The sequence below is a fragment of the Accipiter gentilis genome, chromosome 28, assembly GCF_929443795.1.
Source record: "Accipiter gentilis chromosome 28, bAccGen1.1, whole genome shotgun sequence".
Taxonomy (NCBI): domain Eukaryota; kingdom Metazoa; phylum Chordata; class Aves; order Accipitriformes; family Accipitridae; genus Astur; species Astur gentilis.
In genome coordinates this window covers 8,158,493-8,177,451 of record NC_064907.1, presented here as the reverse complement: position 1 = coordinate 8,177,451, position 18,959 = coordinate 8,158,493, and the positions used below count along the sequence as shown (strand labels likewise).

At 36.7% G+C, this 18,959-nt stretch overlaps 1 protein-coding gene across 8 annotated transcripts in view; it reads right to left on the bottom strand.

Moving 5' to 3' along the window:
- Positions 1–18,959, bottom strand: part of RGS7 (regulator of G protein signaling 7) — a 247,291-nt gene that overhangs the window by 73,881 nt on the left and 154,451 nt on the right. For all 8 annotated transcript variants that reach the window (XR_007509825.1, XM_049830713.1, XM_049830715.1 and 5 more), the window contains exon 4: positions 16,867–16,917. Coding sequence is in view for 7 of the 8 variants with exons in the window: in XM_049830713.1 (XP_049686670.1) it covers positions 16,867–16,917 (51 nt within the window). In the remaining variant the exon portion in view is untranslated. The remainder of the gene's footprint in view (positions 1–16,866; positions 16,918–18,959) is intronic.

Sequence of the window (18,959 nt, the reverse complement as noted above, 5' to 3'; positions counted from 1 at the left end):
AGAGTAGACTTCGGCTTCCTCTGCTCTTGAGTAATTGTTTTGAAGACATCACTTATCTGAACTGAGGTTCTAGGTGTACTTCCGAGCAATGATATTACTGAAAAGTGGAACGGCATATTTGAGAAACAAATTTACCCAAACCACTATTTTAATTTTAACTTTTCATAGCTAAAAGACGACAATGTTGCAAGTTATAACAGCTAATGGAAAAAAAAACCCCACCTCAGGTGAAAGACAGAAATACGTCTTTATGAGACTGTTGCATTTCAACAGGATGTGAAATATTTTATATAAATTCAAAATGTTGCTGTGGGTGTAGTTTTGGTTCTTAATGTGTAAGCTGTTGGTGGGCTAAAAGCTCAGAAAAAGCTTAAAATTCCATGGTTCACTCTGCTGGTGAACTTTATTTAGCTGAGTGGGTGAAGCGAACAACACATGTACATAGATTGATTAGCAATCTTTTTTGTGAGAAGTAGTATTGCCCAGCCATCTGCTGTACCATTACAAGGAGAGTGATCTTGATGGATTAAATGCTAGTCACTTTTAAGATATATATATACTTTGTTTTACAAGAGAGTCGGACACTTTCAATGCTTTGGGACAACGCAAACCTGATGAAATCTAAAGAATGAAAAATATACCCCAGTTGTTGAGTTTTCATTTTACTTTCTTTTTAAACATAGTGCCATTTTGTCCTTCCTGTAATAACTATTGCATGGATTGATGATAATTCATTAATCTTAAATTGCAGGGTATGGTAATACCAGTGGAACAAGATGTTTCTTATGATAACATCTACAGGAGGGGATTAAAAAGGATGGATGTTCCTTGTTTTTCTTTGGAATAAACATATTTCTGTGCTTTGAAACCCCTTAAAGCATATTTTCTTCAGTGATTAGTGTGGATTCCACTTTTCCTTATGCATCTCAGGGCTTCAGGTGATGTGGTCTCTATATTTGTTGATTCTGAAGTCCATAAAACACTTTATAGTATCATACCATTATAGTTACAGTCTCAGAACATCTGAAGTGGCTTGCAGTAATCTGAGGGACTGAGGAAAGGAAAACAGGGTGTTTTCCAATTCTGCTCCACTTTAAAACAGCGACTTTCAGAGTCTGTTTTATGTTCTTTTGTGCAGCTCAGTCCTGGAGAAAGATCCCCTACAAGGAACATGGCTCAGGGCATTTTGTGTCCTTGAGATTGCTATATGATATAAGTGACAGTGAAAAACCCAAACTTGCAAGTTTTTCATATTCTTTTTGATACAAAAAAGTCAAACAAGTGAAAACCTCCCTTTCCATCAAACAATAAGTGTTTGTTAGTCTGGGTTATTTGTCTAATCTAAAATCCATCACAGTACTGAAGTGCATTGCTAAGCCACAGGGCTGCCTGGAAAAAGAATTAATGAGTCAGAACTTCACAAGCACAGATGCATTTTAGTGTCGAATGCCAAGACATTATCACTTACTCTCACCTCACTCCTGCTGTCATTTCATTGCCAGTGTGAACACAAGCTGCAAAGGATTAACTTTAACTTAAAGTAATAAAATACAACCTGCTTCTCACACTCATACAAAGCGTAGGAGACACTCACTCTCTGGGCCTGACTGTGGCATTTAAAGAGGGGAAAATAAAACAGCTAGAAAAGTTCTTGAACACCCACGTCACTATAAGCCTCTCTTGTCCCATCTGAAGGATCGAATTTGCAAAGGGAGCAGCACTTGGTGAGAGTCATTTCAGGGAGGGCAAAAGAGTTGGTGAAGGCAGAGGCACTATTTACCCAAACACAGTTAAAATGAGATTCATGCTTGATTCCAAGATACCCCTCACAAACCAAGTTATCTTTCACCACAGCAGCTTACCTAAATAGGTAGGATTTTGCTTGTGCTATGTGCTAGACAGTGCTTGCTGATGCCATCAGAAGGCCAGAGGCATTGGTAGGAACATCGCTCAGCAGGTGAGGGGGAAAACCTGTCAGAGATATGCCATGAACCCTCATCTGCCCAAGGAACAGTAACATCCACCCTTGCAGTCTGAGCTGATCTATAACACAGGGTGTCACTTATACACATATCCCAAGTCTAGAGACAATGATGTGTACCTGAAACATCACCTACAAAAATATCCAGCAAACTGGGGACCCACTACCAGTCTTGCCTTATGTGCTCACAGGATATGGGTGAATTGGGACTCACGTAAATGTCTGATACAGCCCTGGAAATATTTTTATCCAGACAAGAACAACAGAAGTCATGCCACCATGCAAGACTGAATGAAAGAGGAAGCTGACCTACAGTTTCTTGAAAAGAAAAAAAAAAAGCAAAAGACCTTTCTTCACTCACGGGAGAAGAAAAAAAAAAAAAAAGAAAAGAAAAAAAGAAAGGAAAAAAAGAAAGAAAGGAAAGAAAAAAAACTTAAGAAAGGAGTTATCAAATGGGAGAGAAAAAAATAAGTGAGTCCTTGACAGAGAAGTTGCATCTCACTGCTAGCAATACACAAACCCTACTCTTGAAAACTTTTCAAGTATTGTCTGTTTAATTTTTTACGTGATTGTTTCCCACTGGATTTCAGCTGATTCACACACTAGCTGTCACTGTATCCTACTAAAACTTGGCTTTTATTCTCTCAATAAAATTGTATCTTATCTTGAAAGGCAGACCCCTGAGGTCTCAAAATGTAAGGACTTGAAGTGAGCACCATAGCTTTTGTGCTGAGGAAAAAAAAAAAAGAAAAAAGAAAAAGGAGTTGCAACTTGAGGTCTCATGAGGCAGACAAATGGGGAGTGAGGTGCTAGCATTGAGCAGCGCTACCATTTCACCTCTGAAATATTTGTTAGGTGTGTTTGTTTGGCATACTGGAAACGTGCAGCTACACAGGGTGGAAGAAATCCATCCGAGCTGCTAGCACTGGGTGGACTTAACTACCAGAGAAAACAGAACATGGCACAATTTGGTCACTAGATAACCAGTTCATTCAGCACATAGTGATGAAAAGTGGCCTCCATGTGTTTAAAATTGCCTTTAGTTTCCCTGTCAACCCCTCCTCAATTTTTTAAAGTACCTACCAACATCACACAAGCAATCAGGCCTTCCAATGGAATTTAGCTCTGTATCCCCCAACCCATCAGTGTTTATAAAACATTTCTTCTAATTTCACTATTACTATGCTTGAATTATTCTATCTTCAATTTTGCAGAAATCACAGACTTTTTGCTATTTTACTATTGATATCTCTTGCCTCTTTAAATGTAAATGATAGAAGGATGAAATCCAAACTCCTTTGAAGTCTGGGTTTCCTGGTTTTCCCACTGGCACTTCCTCTGAAACTGCAACTTTTTAGTTTGAGCTTTGATTCCCATGCTTCTTCAGGGCAAAATACAGAAAATCAAAACCTGCGTGTCTTGTTTTCCCTAATGACAGTCTGAACTTGTCTTCATAGGCTATTTCCTAGCACTTTACTCATTCTCCCCTCCAGTATGAAACTCTGTGCTAATATATAAAGTCATATGTGCACCCTTTTGAGCAAACCTGCTAAAGACAAAATAAAAATATATTTACAAAAAAAAAACCCCATTACTGCAAATACCATACTTTTGAAACTTCTCTCAGATTAAATCTTGTTCCACAATTTCAAGCATCTGTAGAAGACCCAAAATATTGGACATAGACTACTTCTACTCAGTAGTAGAATTATTATGCTATTATTTCAGGTTTTCTTGTATACTGCTTGCCAGTTGCTGCTAGTACACCACATCTCCCTACTTTCTTCTCCTCCAGTGGCTGAGGCTGCAGATGTATGATCAAATTGTTTGGCTGCAAATGTTCAGTGGGGAACTATGTGATACATTCTCCATGGCACACGACACCCGAGAATTTGTGCAAGCAAGTGTCAGCCAGGAAATGTATTTTACATCATTGTTCCCTCGGACACAGCGCCCTGTATACCAGCATGCTTCCCTGGCCGCGCTACAGCATCTCTGCTCCTCCTTTTCTTTGTCACACTCAAGGCAAGGCACAGCAAGCCACCTGCCAACTCCCCTCTCAGTCAGCTGTGTTTGGACATCACAGGCACAGGCGCAGTTCCAACGGCACACTCCAAGCGTACGATCAACAGGCACTGCCACAGCCAGGTATAGGTCTGGGGTGGGGTTTCAAAGGAGGAGACCTGTGTCTAAGGCTTGACAGATCCAGGGCATGTGAATAACTGCTTTAGTTGAGGCACCGCTTGGATCTGTGGTCAGCAAATAGCAAAAGTGGGCACAGGCTTTTTCAGTGCACAAAATATTTGTTCCTGACGGAACTACAGAAGATAATATTGTTGAATCAGAGGGACGTCAGCTAATGCGGAGTTTCTGAAGTTGGGTGAGGGTAAGCAAGAGGTAGCACTAAACTCTTGCTATGATTACTGCTGGTTAAGATGAATCATGACACTTTTTTAGTCTCCAAGTCTGTTTTGATATCAATTGCTACTACATCAACCATTAATTTTGTATCATTGTCGTGCATTGCTATCATAATCACAGAACACCCACTTATGACCAGGCAGTTCAGATAATACAAAGAACGTGCAGCAGCAGCAGCAGCAAGAGAAATAACTGCCTCTTTCACTGCACTCAATACAGTAAAGAAGAATACAATCCTCTTTATAACAATTTTCATAACTCCAGCAAACCGAGAGCATAAAAAGCTGAAAAGAATATATTTATTTCAATGGAAAGAATGCTGTTCTTTTAAAGTGCAGCAGGAGTTAAAAGCTTTATAAGTAAATTGATATCATTGAGACACACATCAGGGAAAAATACCATCAAAGCTTAGGCAAGGTAACAACAAAGAGTGTGGAGGTAGCTTTCCAGAGAATAACATAGGAATGTAATTCCCCATGTGATCAGATATAGTTATCTGGGATGCATATATACAAAAATCCAAGGCAGTTATTACAAACAGAATCACTTATAGAGAGTACTCTTCATCCATTATTTACAATTCATTTCTTTGACTGGTAAGTAAAATATATTTCACTGTCCACATCAAATTGAAGGATGACAGAGTAAACTTTCCAGATGTTGCAAAACTCCATTTTATGTCTTCACATGTTCTTATTGTCATAACTGTGTCTCCCTACCCCCCCGTTGCAAAGGATTTACACAGATAACTGCAGACAACTGTCAGTTCAGCCAGATGAACTCTGCTATTAAAAATACAGAAATATGACAGATACTAACTAGCAAAAATAGCTCAATGAAAACCCTTTCATAAGGACTTTTTTTCCCCACAAAAAGAGAAGACGTCTCAGTGAATGACCTATTTCTTCTCTAGTGTCAGAATCTAAATGTAGAGGGAAGAGATAGCACTGATGACAACTGCAGAAAAAACTATCAAAGGCTTTAAAATAAATTGATAAAATGAACAAAAGCATCTAGCTGGTCCAACGTAATGGTCACTCTGTGTTTTAAGGCAAGTCTAATGTTAAATTGCTGAACTCTTAGCCGTAGTGTGCAATTTATCATTTAAACCATCCTCAGTACTAAAGGAAAAAAAGCTGGAAAATGTGTGCTCAGGTTTTAGAAAGACATCCAGGGGAGATCTGGGAAAAAGAGATGAATACAACAGATGCCCATATGGACAACATGACAGGAACTATACTAAAGGGCAGAATGAATTAAAATAAAGATAAATGCAACAGAAAAGGAAGACTCAGCACTACTTTTCTTGGTGGATGCAATGTCTCTCAACTCCGTGAGTGTTCCTGTGTGGAATTAGTGCATATATAAGGTCATGAGAATCTGGTTAACACATTATCTTGGATTTCCCAGGGGCCCTTGCCGTGATACCCCCAAATGTTTTCATGGAAAAAGCAATAGGTAGAAAGATAGGAATAAAGGCCAGGCAAAGCAGATCAGTTATCACACTGAAGGGGGGTAACCACTGTTATGTTTAGTAGATTCTGACTGCACAGTATTGCCCTAAACTATCTACAGAAGGGTGTGACTGGTGACAAAATTTTCTGAAAGTATATCATTACTGAGGTAAGTAAAAAGTGAGTTGTGAGGAGGTGTGGAAGGACTTCAGGGTACTGATTCACTAGACAAGTGCAAGCTAGCTGCTGCTGCTCAAGAAATACTAAAGTCACTATACAAGATTCTGTGAAAATGTCTGCTCAAATCTCAAACATAATGAATTATTAGGAAAGAAACAGAAAACAAACCAGAAGGCATTGGTAGTATACACCATAGCACACCCACATAATAAATTCCAAGCAGAGTTTTGGTCATTTCATCCCAAACTGCATATATATATATATATATAAAACACAGGAAGAGGATTGTAAGAGATTGGAAGAGGATGAGGATTGTAAGAGATCTATAAAGGTTTCCATACAACAAGAGATAAGACAAATCAGAAAGCAGACCATGGAGGACAGCCATTACAGCAGTCTATAAATTCATGACTAGCCAAGAGACAGTGAATGAATAAGAAATAATAATTTGCTACTTTTCAGAACCCAAGAATTTGGAGTCAACCAATGTGATTATCAGGCAGACCCTTGAAAACAAAAAGATGCATCTATAATACTTGATTAACCTGTGTTACATATTGTCAAGGGGTGTTGAAAAAGCAATGGAAGAAAGGTCATTCAGGAACTCTTAAACAAGAAACTGGAAACACCTGCAGGTCAGAGGATTCCCTAAGGTTCAGATTGTCCTGAGCTGGACAGGCAAAGCAAAGGAACACTATACCACCTCTCTCCTACGGTGCAAGCCTCTTCCTAAGCATTTGTGACTGATCACTGCCAGAACCAGCTCATGGTCCAGATGGTCTGACTGCAGGTCTGTCTTATGTTGTTACTGACATTGTACAAAATGCATTTAATTTTAGCATTTTGGAGCATGCACCAGATATAAACTAATTTGCAGTGCTACCTACATTTTTCCTTGCTGTACAGAAGATCTTTGGCTTGCTGATTAAAAAAACAACCACAACTAACCACTATTATGCTTAAATGCCCTCGGTGTGCAGACTCTCTTTTAATATTAAGTTTGAAATAACATTATATTTATTGGTTAATTGCTCTTCCTGGACATAGTTTTGGCATGTCAGAGTATCTTCTAAATGTACAGTGCAGAAACGTAAATACATCTTTTCACTTCTAATTTATTCTCAGACATCATTACCATGGTAAAAGTTATTGTGGATAGTTGAATTACTTCTGATCTATTTCTTGTAGGCATAAGTTTTCATCTGCTTCAGATAGTTCAGAGCATATATTTGCAAAAGTTCATTAACATGAACTTTAAAACCCTAGAAATCTACAGTTGAAACTCTCTAGATAGTTGTCTGTACATTTAATTTTATTATGCAGTTGTAGTGACAATCACTATTACTAAAATTCATGTCAGGTTTAGCTGTGAAACTGTAAATCCCCATCCTTAACTTCCTCAAACCAGCCTACTTGAAAATATCCTCAAGTTGGGTGACAAATATGTGAAGCTACCTCAAAAAATAATGTTTTTCACTTATGTTATAAAGAAAAAATCAGCCATTTATTATTTCTCTGAAAGACCTTAACCAAAATATTTAAACTTTTTTTATCCCACAGTTACTATGATACAGTAGTTGTTTATTATGTTTTTGCTTTATTTCATGCTAGTGATTATATTTGAAGGTGTAAGTCATTCCACAATTTTAAGATGCAAATATTCCACATTTATAGTTCTTCATAACATTTCTAATAAGCTTAAAAGCTATTAAAAGGTTACATTTTACCAGTTTATGTAAGGTATTACTTTAAAGTAGAGAGTAATTAAGAAGCAAACTTTCAAAAGCAAGTGTAAATTACTTGTTATCATTTCTCTATGCTTAACTGAGGTGAATAGAGTCTTTTTAGGGTTTGGATTATTTATTTATTTTTAATTAATTTGAGCTTCAACTTTAGTAAGAACAGTAGTTTTTACCACCTATAAAAATCAGATTCTATTGTACTAGATAATTTATACTTTGTGGATCTAAGCATTCCAAAGCCAAAAGAGGTCTTGCAGCTACAAAACCACAGTAAACATGGCTCTTGTCACCCACCCTGCCATACAATCAATGAAAAAACATTTGTGAAATTTGAGTAGGTGACTGAATGCCGCCAGTGAAACTAGAAGAAAGGAGAAACATTAGAGGGAGAACGTCTGAATGGAGAAGAACATGTGAATTAGATCCAACCAGCAGCCATAAGCAAATAAGAACCAGAGGACATTCTGTACAGTAAAATTGGGGAATGAACTGTGGAGGTAAAAGAGAGGAGTGAAGGGGAGTGGAGAGGAGAGGAAAAAAAGGAAGAAAGAGAGGGAAGGGAATATTGAAAAAATGAAAGTGCACCTAGGAAATAACAATGTTTCCAAGATGAAATGGCAAGCTATGTCCTTTGCATAGTAAACCAGAGCACCCAGCAGTTCAATTAATCTTGGAACTGTCACTATGCTCCTGGGTGGACAGCAGTATTTCTCTACACATGCTATGGGAAAACTGAAAACCCTCTTAAGCACAGTAACAAAATCAAGAGAAGGCTTTACATTAAACTTCCAGTTATCAAATACTACATACAACACGTAAATATCAAAACATTTTTGTTTACTTCACTGTAAATAGCTGCAGCAGCTGTTGGCAAGATGAAATAGGATTTCAACTACTTTTATTCAATTAAGTTGTCCACATTTAAAATCTCACTTCCACCTACTGGTGCTTTCCATTACTATGTAACACAGTTCTCTGAGAATCAAGGAAGCAAAAAGCTAATGAAGTCTCTAGACAATTATTTAGCTGCTTTTAATTAATTATGCCAGTATGAATTGGGAATTAGCAAATGTTCTTCCTCTTAAACCTCCAAAACTTGGTACAATCCCAAAGGTTCAGAAGGAGGCTGTCAAACAGTAAGAAAAGCACAAAAATTCCCAGTAACTTTAGTAAAAATGAGATCAAATATTTTATTACACATATCATTATAATTTAATTTATGCAATTAATTAATGATCTTTATTTCTAAAAGTTATCGGAGTTCTCCCTAAAAAGGCATCTCTTTTCTATTATTCTTCAGCTGTACGTTTGTCCTTAGCTCAGTTAAGTCAATAAATATATGGTTTATTGTTATTAACAAAGACAGTAGCATAATAGTCTCTGACCATGCTGAATAATCAAATAGTGGCAGCTACTAGCATGGAGAGTTACAATGGAAGCAGACAAGATGAGGAATGGATAATATTTTTGAATCAGCAGGATTTGGTATCCAAAGCCAGTTATTTTGAAAATCTGATGCATCAGTAGGAAGTTAATATTGGTCTTATATACATTTGCCTTACGCTGAGATATTGGTTCCATATTCTGAGCAATGGCATCAAGGAAAAGAGATTGGTACAACACCTGGAAGGAGAGACCCAGTTTAGGAACACCAGTTCCTTAGAAGAACAATGTGGACAATTTTCAATGAAAACTAAGGAACAAATATTGCCCAATTTGGGATTTGATTTTAAAAACTGATTATAAAGCTTTCAACACTTTATAAATCACTGGGGAAAAGCCAGTATCAGTTTTGAATAGCTTATTTTATATATAGCTTTATGATGAAGCTGTGTTCTTCAAGGTAACTTCATGGGTAAAGATTTCAATCATGTAATATAGATTTCTTATAGCCTAATTTGTTCTGTGACAGAAAGGATGCAATACATTCCTTCAGTTGGTACAACAGAGCTTCTAAAGTTCTTTCCAATGAAATTACTTGAAGTTAATGCTTACTGATTTTTCAGCTTCTATTGTCTGGATCTGGCAATAGTTTTAGCGTTAACTTTTTATCTGAGTAGGCTTCTTCAGACTTCGAATCAGTACTTTGTATTCTATTCTTTCTTACTCTTCACTCAGTAAGACTCTCAAAGACCTCAGTGAAACAAAGCCCATACTGCCTACTGAATTCCAAAGAAAATTGTGATTGTTGGTTTGTTTCAATTTTTAAAATCTAACTGGGTATCAGGCACCTTTTATAAACTAGCTTTTGGATTTTAGCCTGAGAGATAGCTTAAAGGCCATGTTACACGTAATCATATTTTGAACAGCATCTAGTTAAATCTTGTTTCTTTTGGAGTTAATGAGAAAACCTCCAGCCTTCTGTGGGATTGGAATTTTACCTTTAATGATTAAAACAGAGGAGGAAGGACTGGATGCCATGTGAAGGTACTACATTTACCACTTAAAATAATTCTGAGTTTGGAGACTTTAATATTAAAGGCATGAATTATTTCTTATTAAAAATAAATAGTTTTGAAGACATCACCATGGCATCAGGGCTAGTGTTCAGAAAAATGAAATTTAAAAGCTCAGTTGAAGGTTTGTTTTTAACCAAAAGTAAGCAAACATTGATAGAGTTCTGTTTTATATAAGAAATGTGTATGACACACAAGTTATAGTTGACTCATAGAATCACAGAATGGTTTGGGTTGGAAGGGACCTTAAAGATCATCTAGTTCCAAACCCCCTGCCTTGGGCAGGGACAACTTTCACTAAATCAGATTGCACAAAACCTAATTAGAACCAAAAGAGATCTGTTTTGAATTAGTATGCTATTGACAATAGCAAACAGGTTGGTCACAGAAACAATGTTACAGAACACATATTTTGTCATTCCAATAGCAGTAATATAATTTTATTCTTACCATTATACAGAAAATTATTCTAGAAGGCAGCAAATTCCATACTTGTGATCTTTACCCATTACTCCAATATGGACATTCATTTATAAATTAGAGATACAATTCATTACTACTTTATAGGTAATTCAAAAGTTTATAAAATTACTTTAATGATAAATAGGATAAGGTATCTAGACTAGACCTATTTTGTACCCAGCAAATATAACCTATTATATTGATAAACATCTTAAGATAATATCTTTCACTGTTTATTAAGTGGTTTCTAAAGGGATTTTCAGAGTTTACGATGTATTATACATAAATCCTGCTACTTACAAGCACGGTGTATTAATTACTAGGATGAAAAAAACATAAACTATTTCATGTAGTATCTTGTAAAATAATGCCACATTTAGGCAACCAGGGAAGAGGAATTTTATTTAGACACACTTAGTGTGATGAAACAGTTTGTGATAGTTTGACCTATCCCCTTATGTAAAGGAAGTGATTTGTTGCTGATACCATGAACTCATTGCATCTCTACCAGTCAGAAACTCCATTTCTGGAGTATAAAAAACTGTTTGCTTTTAACCAACTGCCACACTACTAAACATATCAGAAGAAATGTCTGCCTCTTGAAAGGAAATCTGAAATGAGCACTGATGTAGCCTACCACCTATCTGCAAGCAAGAAAATAAACTGGCCAACCTAGGGACGTGTTAATCACCTTCAAGAGTGACCACATGGAAATGAGGCTGCTCAAATGGTACCAGAACATATGTAGATTGAAAGCTCATTGCAGGCTGGCCCTGCTGCTCTCTGTGCACTTGGGAGACACTCCTAACACATGCCATCTACACAGGGTAACAGATTATACAACAATTCGAAAAAGCTTCACTGGAAAAACATCAAATTCATTAAATCTGATTTATCCTGTCGCAATTGAATTGCAGGCAATACACCTCTGTTCACCATTTCAAAAATCTGTCTAAAGGCTTTGGACAAATAAAATAACCTCTGCACATGAACATTTACCATTGCAGTCCTGAAACCACAGCAGAGGCTATAAAGCCCACTGATTGCCACACACAGGTAAGTGCTGCCCATGCTACACATAACTAAAGGAAAACTGACCCATACATTTTTATTTTGCTTGAGTATCACAACATCAATACTATTGGTACTAAAGTAGTGTCTGTAAATTTTGACATTTTCTATTCTCAAGCAGGATTTGAGTTTTACTTTCTTTCTCTTCATCTGAAATTAAAGTCATTATTCCATTTAAATGTTACAGGACCTGACAAGCTCAGATCAAATTCACCCAGTAGAAGAAAATTAGAAAGGTATTTACACTAGACTTGAAGAAGGTTCATAAACTTTGCCTCATTGAATAAAACATGCCCAAGTTTCTGTTAGACATATGAAAAAAGTGAGTGTCTTGGCGTTCCTGGGTTCCTAGTATGAGGGTTATGGTATGTGTGCAGGCAGCATAAATTACTTCTATCAGCTTTTTTTTTTTTTTTAGTTTAGCTGATAAATGGGATGCATTCTACTCTTGATGTACTTCCACAAGTTTTGATTAATGCAAAGACTACAAACATAAGCATGACTTTTCTATTCCCTTCTTTCTTCCTTTTCATAAGAGGCTCTTTTCTCTGTTAGCAGACTCTGGAAGAACCTCCCCTCAGTTGCAGCTGTCTGGTGCTGCCTCCCAAATGGCAATCGTTTAGAACATATTGTCTGGCTCCTGCTCTTTGCTGTTACCTTACTGCATATACATGGGGAAGGGGGCAGAACTAACTTAGAGCTGACCAATTATTCAAGTACAATTTCATAAGCTCAAATAGAAACCTTAATTTTTTTTCCTCTAACTCTTTAGAGCAAGTAGTGTGTATTATCAAAGTCATTATTAATAGAGCAGCTGCTGGAGAGAGATTTTACTACAAAGCAAAGGAGGAAAAGGTGGAAGAAACACAAACAGATGTTGTGCTACTGAGTCCTCCCTTTTTATTGCACTGGATCAGTGACCACAGTTTAGATGGCTGCTGGTGGCCATCTAGTTACAAATTAGCTACATCAGTTAAGTGGAAAGACTATTAATGGCAAGAACTGAAGTTGAAAAATCACAGGAGGTTATCTATTTCAAGGTACAGTCTTGTTTTATAACTTACAAAGTTTGATTTAGTCATATACATTTGACTTAGTGTAATTCTTGATGTCCAAGAGGAAACTCCTTCAATAGACTGCCAAAATGAGCTGGACCAGGGCAATCTGAGTGCAAAGGCTGTGTGTACTGGAGCTGGCTGCAGTACTGTGGTTCTGCTAGAGTAACCATCCAATAATGAAGTGCCTTAAGCCAAATTCAATTGGCTTTGCAGATGTGAGTGAATTAAAGAAGCAACACTAGGGAATAAAGGTATTGTAGAGGAACAAGGGGATGATGGCTAAATATATTATCAACTCTTACAGGCTCTTTCTGAGCCACCTAGTTAGAAATTCTTCATGGGCTGACTTAAGGATGAAAAGCGTGTTTGTGAATAACACACATTTCATTATGAAAATACTTGAAAACTGACACTGATTTTTCTCCTTACAGAGACAACAGCATGATTTACCATTGGCATGTTGGGATGCTAGGGAATAGAGAAATCATGAGTCTGCCCGAAGGGCATCAAAGAAATCAGTGCAAGAACCAAGTACGGAATTAGGCTCTTGGCAATTTCAGCTGACACCTTTAAATCAGCTCAACTACCCTTTTTGTTCTCTTTTTCCCCCTAAGGATTAAAAGGGCTTCAGTCTCTAGTGTGGTTGGTCTACTACATTTCATGGCACTAATTATCACTTTAAAAAGAAAAACACAATGTAGAAAAACAGAGTAGATTTTCCACATTAAGAGTAATTGGCACCATCAGTGAAGAGTCAGCACTTACCCTGTAATGGTCAATTCAACAAACACATGCCTAAGTGCCAAACCACAAGCCCTTACAATTCTGTAAACTCAGTTAATTGCTTCTTTTCGGGTTGAGATCAGGCTTATTTTTATGACTTAATTAAACTTCCACATTAAAAATAACTCAGATAATTTCTGTTCCTTAAAATTTTGCAGATGAGTTGTAGGCTGAAACACAAACATTTTTTAAGTACATATTGAAAAGTAAACAATATAACAGCAACTGTACATTGCGCACAGCTATTCTGGGCACAAGCTCTACCCTGCTCCACTGAAATAACTTCAAATCTGGTATAATTTAGCAGAATCCACCCATCATCTCCAGTTTATTTTCTTGGTGGAGTTTTACTGCAGCAAGCCAAAATCTTTCAAATCTTCCACAGAAAATTATTTTCCATTTATGAAAAATGTTCAGGCTTTTTTTGACCGGCAATTTATACTTGTAACTATTTTTTACTTGAAATTGCTGTTTCCACATAATAGCTTTACACTTATTAACATGGTGTAAGCAAATGTTGCTGCCAGACCTTCTCTTGCTTTTTATTCTCCCACTATCCATAAAGCAGCCTTCTTTATTCCTACACAAATGGTATTAGAGTTGTATTCCCTATGCAAAACATAGGAAAAAATGCACTACAATATGTAGCGGGTTTTTTTTTTTTTAATGTACTGTGATGTCACTTCATTCTTACTAGTTCTTTGTATTATTAAAGAACAAGTTGACTGAAGGAGTTAGGTGTTTTCACCCTGGAGAACAGAAGGCTCAGGGGGGATCTAATCACAGTTGACCAGTACTTAAAGGGCAGCTACAAAGAGGACAGAGGCTTTCTTCACAAAGAGCTACACTGAGACGACAAGGGGAGATGGGTACAACTTGCACAGGGAGAGGCTTCATCTTGATACAAGAAAGAAATTTTTTACAGTGAGAACAATCAATCACTAGAACAATCTCCCCAAGGACGTGGTGGAGTCCCTATCGCTGGAGGTGTTCAAGATGGGATGGGACAGGGTGCTAGATAATCTCATGTAGGCTCCCTTTCCCATGAAAGGTTGGACCAGATGATCTTCTGAGGTCCCTTCTAACCTGGACTGTTCTATAATTCTGTGCATCTAACTGCCTATTTACCCCTTAAATCACAATTTGCATGCCTTGCTCGCATGAGTAGTTTACAGCACTGGTAGATGAGGTGTGTAAATAGTCCTTGAATTTTTCTGGACAGAGTAGAATATACTCTTAAAATATGTGAACCGAGGTCTACTTTATGTTGCTCTTACAGGTATGTTGCTGATATTGGAATTAGATGGAGACTGTAAGTTTCAGTGCAAACACAGGCATTATTTATTTCTGCACCACAAAATTGCACAGCTTCACAAGAGCTTTGGAAAAGGACCCTAAGGGGGGGGGGGGGGTGGGGTGTGGAAGGAGGTTAAAAGACAGCCATAGTTAAACTTTGACAGACTGGTGAAAAGTGGACAGAAGATACTGGAAATCCAAATTATGGTGACAACAGTCCACAGAAATTTTGGGCTTTTCCACAGAAAATTCTAGATTGTCTTGTCTAGAACTGGAACAAAAAGTCACACGCTTAAAAGATTTTACAAAACCAAGTATTTTCAGAAGCCTCATCATGTGAATAGCTCTTGCTCACCATCTGTCAGGTTCACTGCTGTCTGGCAACTCTGAGCACTACCCAAAGGCAGCCTCTAGGGCAATTGGCTTTCTGAAGATTTGAATCCAGCCAGCTCCAGATAGCTGACTTTGGACTGGGACCGACATGTATGAGACATTTTTGTCATTGTGGATAGTTTTTTCCACCCATGCAATCTGAGAGGATAAAACCCATCTTAAATTAAATTACTGTGGTGTTCTGGTTACATATGTTAGTAGTTTGTGTGTTTGTTTAATTTTAATTGGATATCAACATAGGGAACCATGTTTTCCATTTCGTTTGAGGTTTCCTCTATTGCAAATTTTGCAACAACCAGATAATCTGAATGACAGCCTATCCTAGTATTGCAGTTCTAGTTTAACAAATAAAATTTAAGCTTCCATATCAAATAAACATAGAATGGCAATCTTGAAAACTCTGATAAATATAGATAGGTGAGTGTTTTGTAGCTGACAACTGAGAAATACAGTATCACACACAGGTCTCGCAACCTCCACTTTATCTTCAGGAAGCAAACATGACACTCTGTAAAGTTACATAAAACTGGAAGCAATTAGTGATCTCTTTCATGTAACATGTCGATAAGATGTGAACTGGCTACTTCCAAATATTGAATTATGTATTTATAATAGTTCCTCATTATTCAAGTCACAATTTTAAACACAGTGATTTTACTTTCTGTTGGAATTCCGCAACGGTCATACTTGCATTTCTAATAGGACAGAAAAACACAGGTGTGTTTTTTTTTTAAAAAAAAAAGCCCCATAAATTCCATTCCCAAAAGTCTGAAATGGAGAGAGGAAAAATAAGTATTTTGGATCATGCTTTAAAGAAGGAAAATTATCTTTCCCCTAACCAAAAGCTAATAGGAACTTCCACAGAATGCTTTATTTCTGCCATTTGGCATTTTCTACTAGAAATCACTGCTTTCCAGAAAAATTCAGATTGTGTATCAAGATTCCTGTAAATCAGGGAAATAAATATCAGATACGCACCAAACTGCATTTGCTGCTGGCTGCACAAGAAACCTGTGGCAGAGCTTAGAACCAAAGCTTTACTTTCACATTCCAACCCAGCTGATCAAGGAATGAACTGTTCCTCCTCACCACACTGCTTTCATTTACAGTTCGCTTTCTGTTTAAGATGCTATAAAAGTGTCCAAACTTAAGAATACAAATGCAGCTCTTGGTAACAGTACAAGAGTGTATTTTATTAATTCTATTTATTTTTCATATATTGGAAAATTCTATTAAGAAAGCAGCACATTTAACGCACTATTTAGCATGACACTGAGTAAATTCCTTAAGGAGTAGAACTTAAACTGATTTTCTACTAATTAAAGCAGCTGTCATTTTCATTCTTGGCCATCATCTTGTTTCCTGGTACCTGCCCCAATAAAATGGATAACTAATATCCTCAGATTCTTAGCAAAGATTTCTAAGGTTTGATACTGTCTGTTTTGCTACTGAAATTACACTGGTCAAATACTGCATGGCCACCCCCACTGAAACAGAAGACAAAGTCAGGTCCAATCATTTAAAAAGACAAACCAGTATTTTCAGACATGAAAAAAAAAGATAAATTACCTGGGTCTTCTATAGATAAGTTCTTCGTTAACCATTGAACAATGTCTGAACCTAGGAGCAAAACAATAGGCATTTTTAGGTTAGTAAGTTTTCTCTTCCTATTCTTCAGCTCCCTAAGTCAATTAATATTGTTCTACTATGTAAGAGAGATCTACATTTTTTGCTCAGTCTAGAAAAAACTAGAGCATTCTATTTTTATTTTTTTTAGTTTCTTTTTTTTAGTTTTCTTTTAGCAAAGAAACATACCACTTGCTTCTTTCTTTAGGCCAAGACTCACAAAATGTAATAGAAGCGCATTAAGGGTGTGATAACAGCTTGCATTCCAAAAAATACATTACAGCAAAATTTGCACAGAAAAACAAACACTTTATTAAGTTAATACTAAGTTTTCCCCACCTTCCAAATTAGTTTACAAATGAACCCAAGAAAATGTAAATGCAATGCACATTGTGATTATGAAATATATAGAGTATATGCTGCAGTCCATGCTGGAGGCTAAAAACTTCCTTGGGACTAATACAGGGCATTACGAGCTCCTCTTAGGAGCTGCAGATGGTGCTTAACTTTGCCTTCTGATTTTATTACCTTTAACTATCACTTCTGTTGTATTGACTTTCAACCCATTCTGCTGGCTACCAGTAAAAGCATATTCAGTTACCTAAGAGTGTGCTACCAATGTTTCAAACTCGGCCTCATGGCTAAGCTCTTGACAGAATTCATTTTTCGCCTAGTGTCAAAGCTCTTTCCTTACCATTCCAGTCTCTCTTCTTCTTCTGTATCCCTTCACTTACTGCCTATCCATTTCTTTCTATTTAATTTTCTGTCCTTGTTTTAAGGTCCCATGTTATTCCTCGCCTCTTAACACCTTCGATACCAGATTCCCCACTGTCTTTCACAGAGTATCCTTCCAACCCCACCTCCTAATTCCTAACCCCCGCTGTTCCTCTTGGCCATGCACTTCCTATCACATTTTGCACTCTGTGTGCCAAATCATAAGCTGAAGTCAGTCTTGTTTTTCAGACTGAAAGCTACAGTTGGACTTCACCCACTGTGAGCATGAATTACAAAATAAATTATGAAGCAGTTCTGCAGACAGAAAGACAAACACATTCATGATTTAAGCAACTTTAAATAACCAAACTGGCTTAAGGGGGAAATATACTGAAACACTGAGCTGGGGTTATGAGCACGTTCTCCATGTTTCATGATGGTTGCGTCATACTTCCAGTTCCGAAAAGCAACATAATAGAGAGACGTATCACACAATACTTCCTTATAGAACCAATGCTTAAGTTTTCATCCATTTCTCAGCAGACATAATAACATAATTCTTTTATAAACCTTAAATTTAGAAAGATAATAAAAATCTACATGATCTACACAAATATAAAACAAATATCATGAATGGACAATAGTACATAACATTAGAATGTGGAGGATATTTCCCCTGTCACACCCTAGATTCAGATTTCTTCCCGTAGTTCCCACAGTGCATAATTTCCTTTAATCTTAAGGCAATGAATATGACATTTTAAAAAAAAGCATTTCAGAGAAAAAAGAAAATTTATTTCTCCTTACTTTCTTAAAGAATATAATTCTGTAGCTTTTATTTTATTACACTTAGTAAATAGCTTTATCTCATATTTTACAAAGCCTAGTTGATTATATCACAAATTTTCATGTGTGTATGCATTACTAAATTGATTACATAGCAATGAAAACTGTGGAGATTTTACAACCATGTCCAGAGCAGAGATTTTCTTTACTATGTTACATTTCTAAATTTTGATAGATATTAAACTCCAGTGGCACCATTTCTCATAACATTTACACAGAATTATTTTCTAAATGAGGCAATTTACCTTTGCATGCTGTTGGATGTGTACAAAATGTTTCAGACAGATATTCCTACTTCAAAATATTCTATTTTTATGCATTTTTATAAAAAAAAATTCTGCCCTTTATTTATATGTATGAACTTAATGAGGCTGACACTGAAGGAAGAATTTTAGCTTAGTGTAAGATTAAACTTCATAGACTTCAGTGACACAGTTCCAAGACTAGTTATAATTTTATGTCAGCTGACTAGAGAC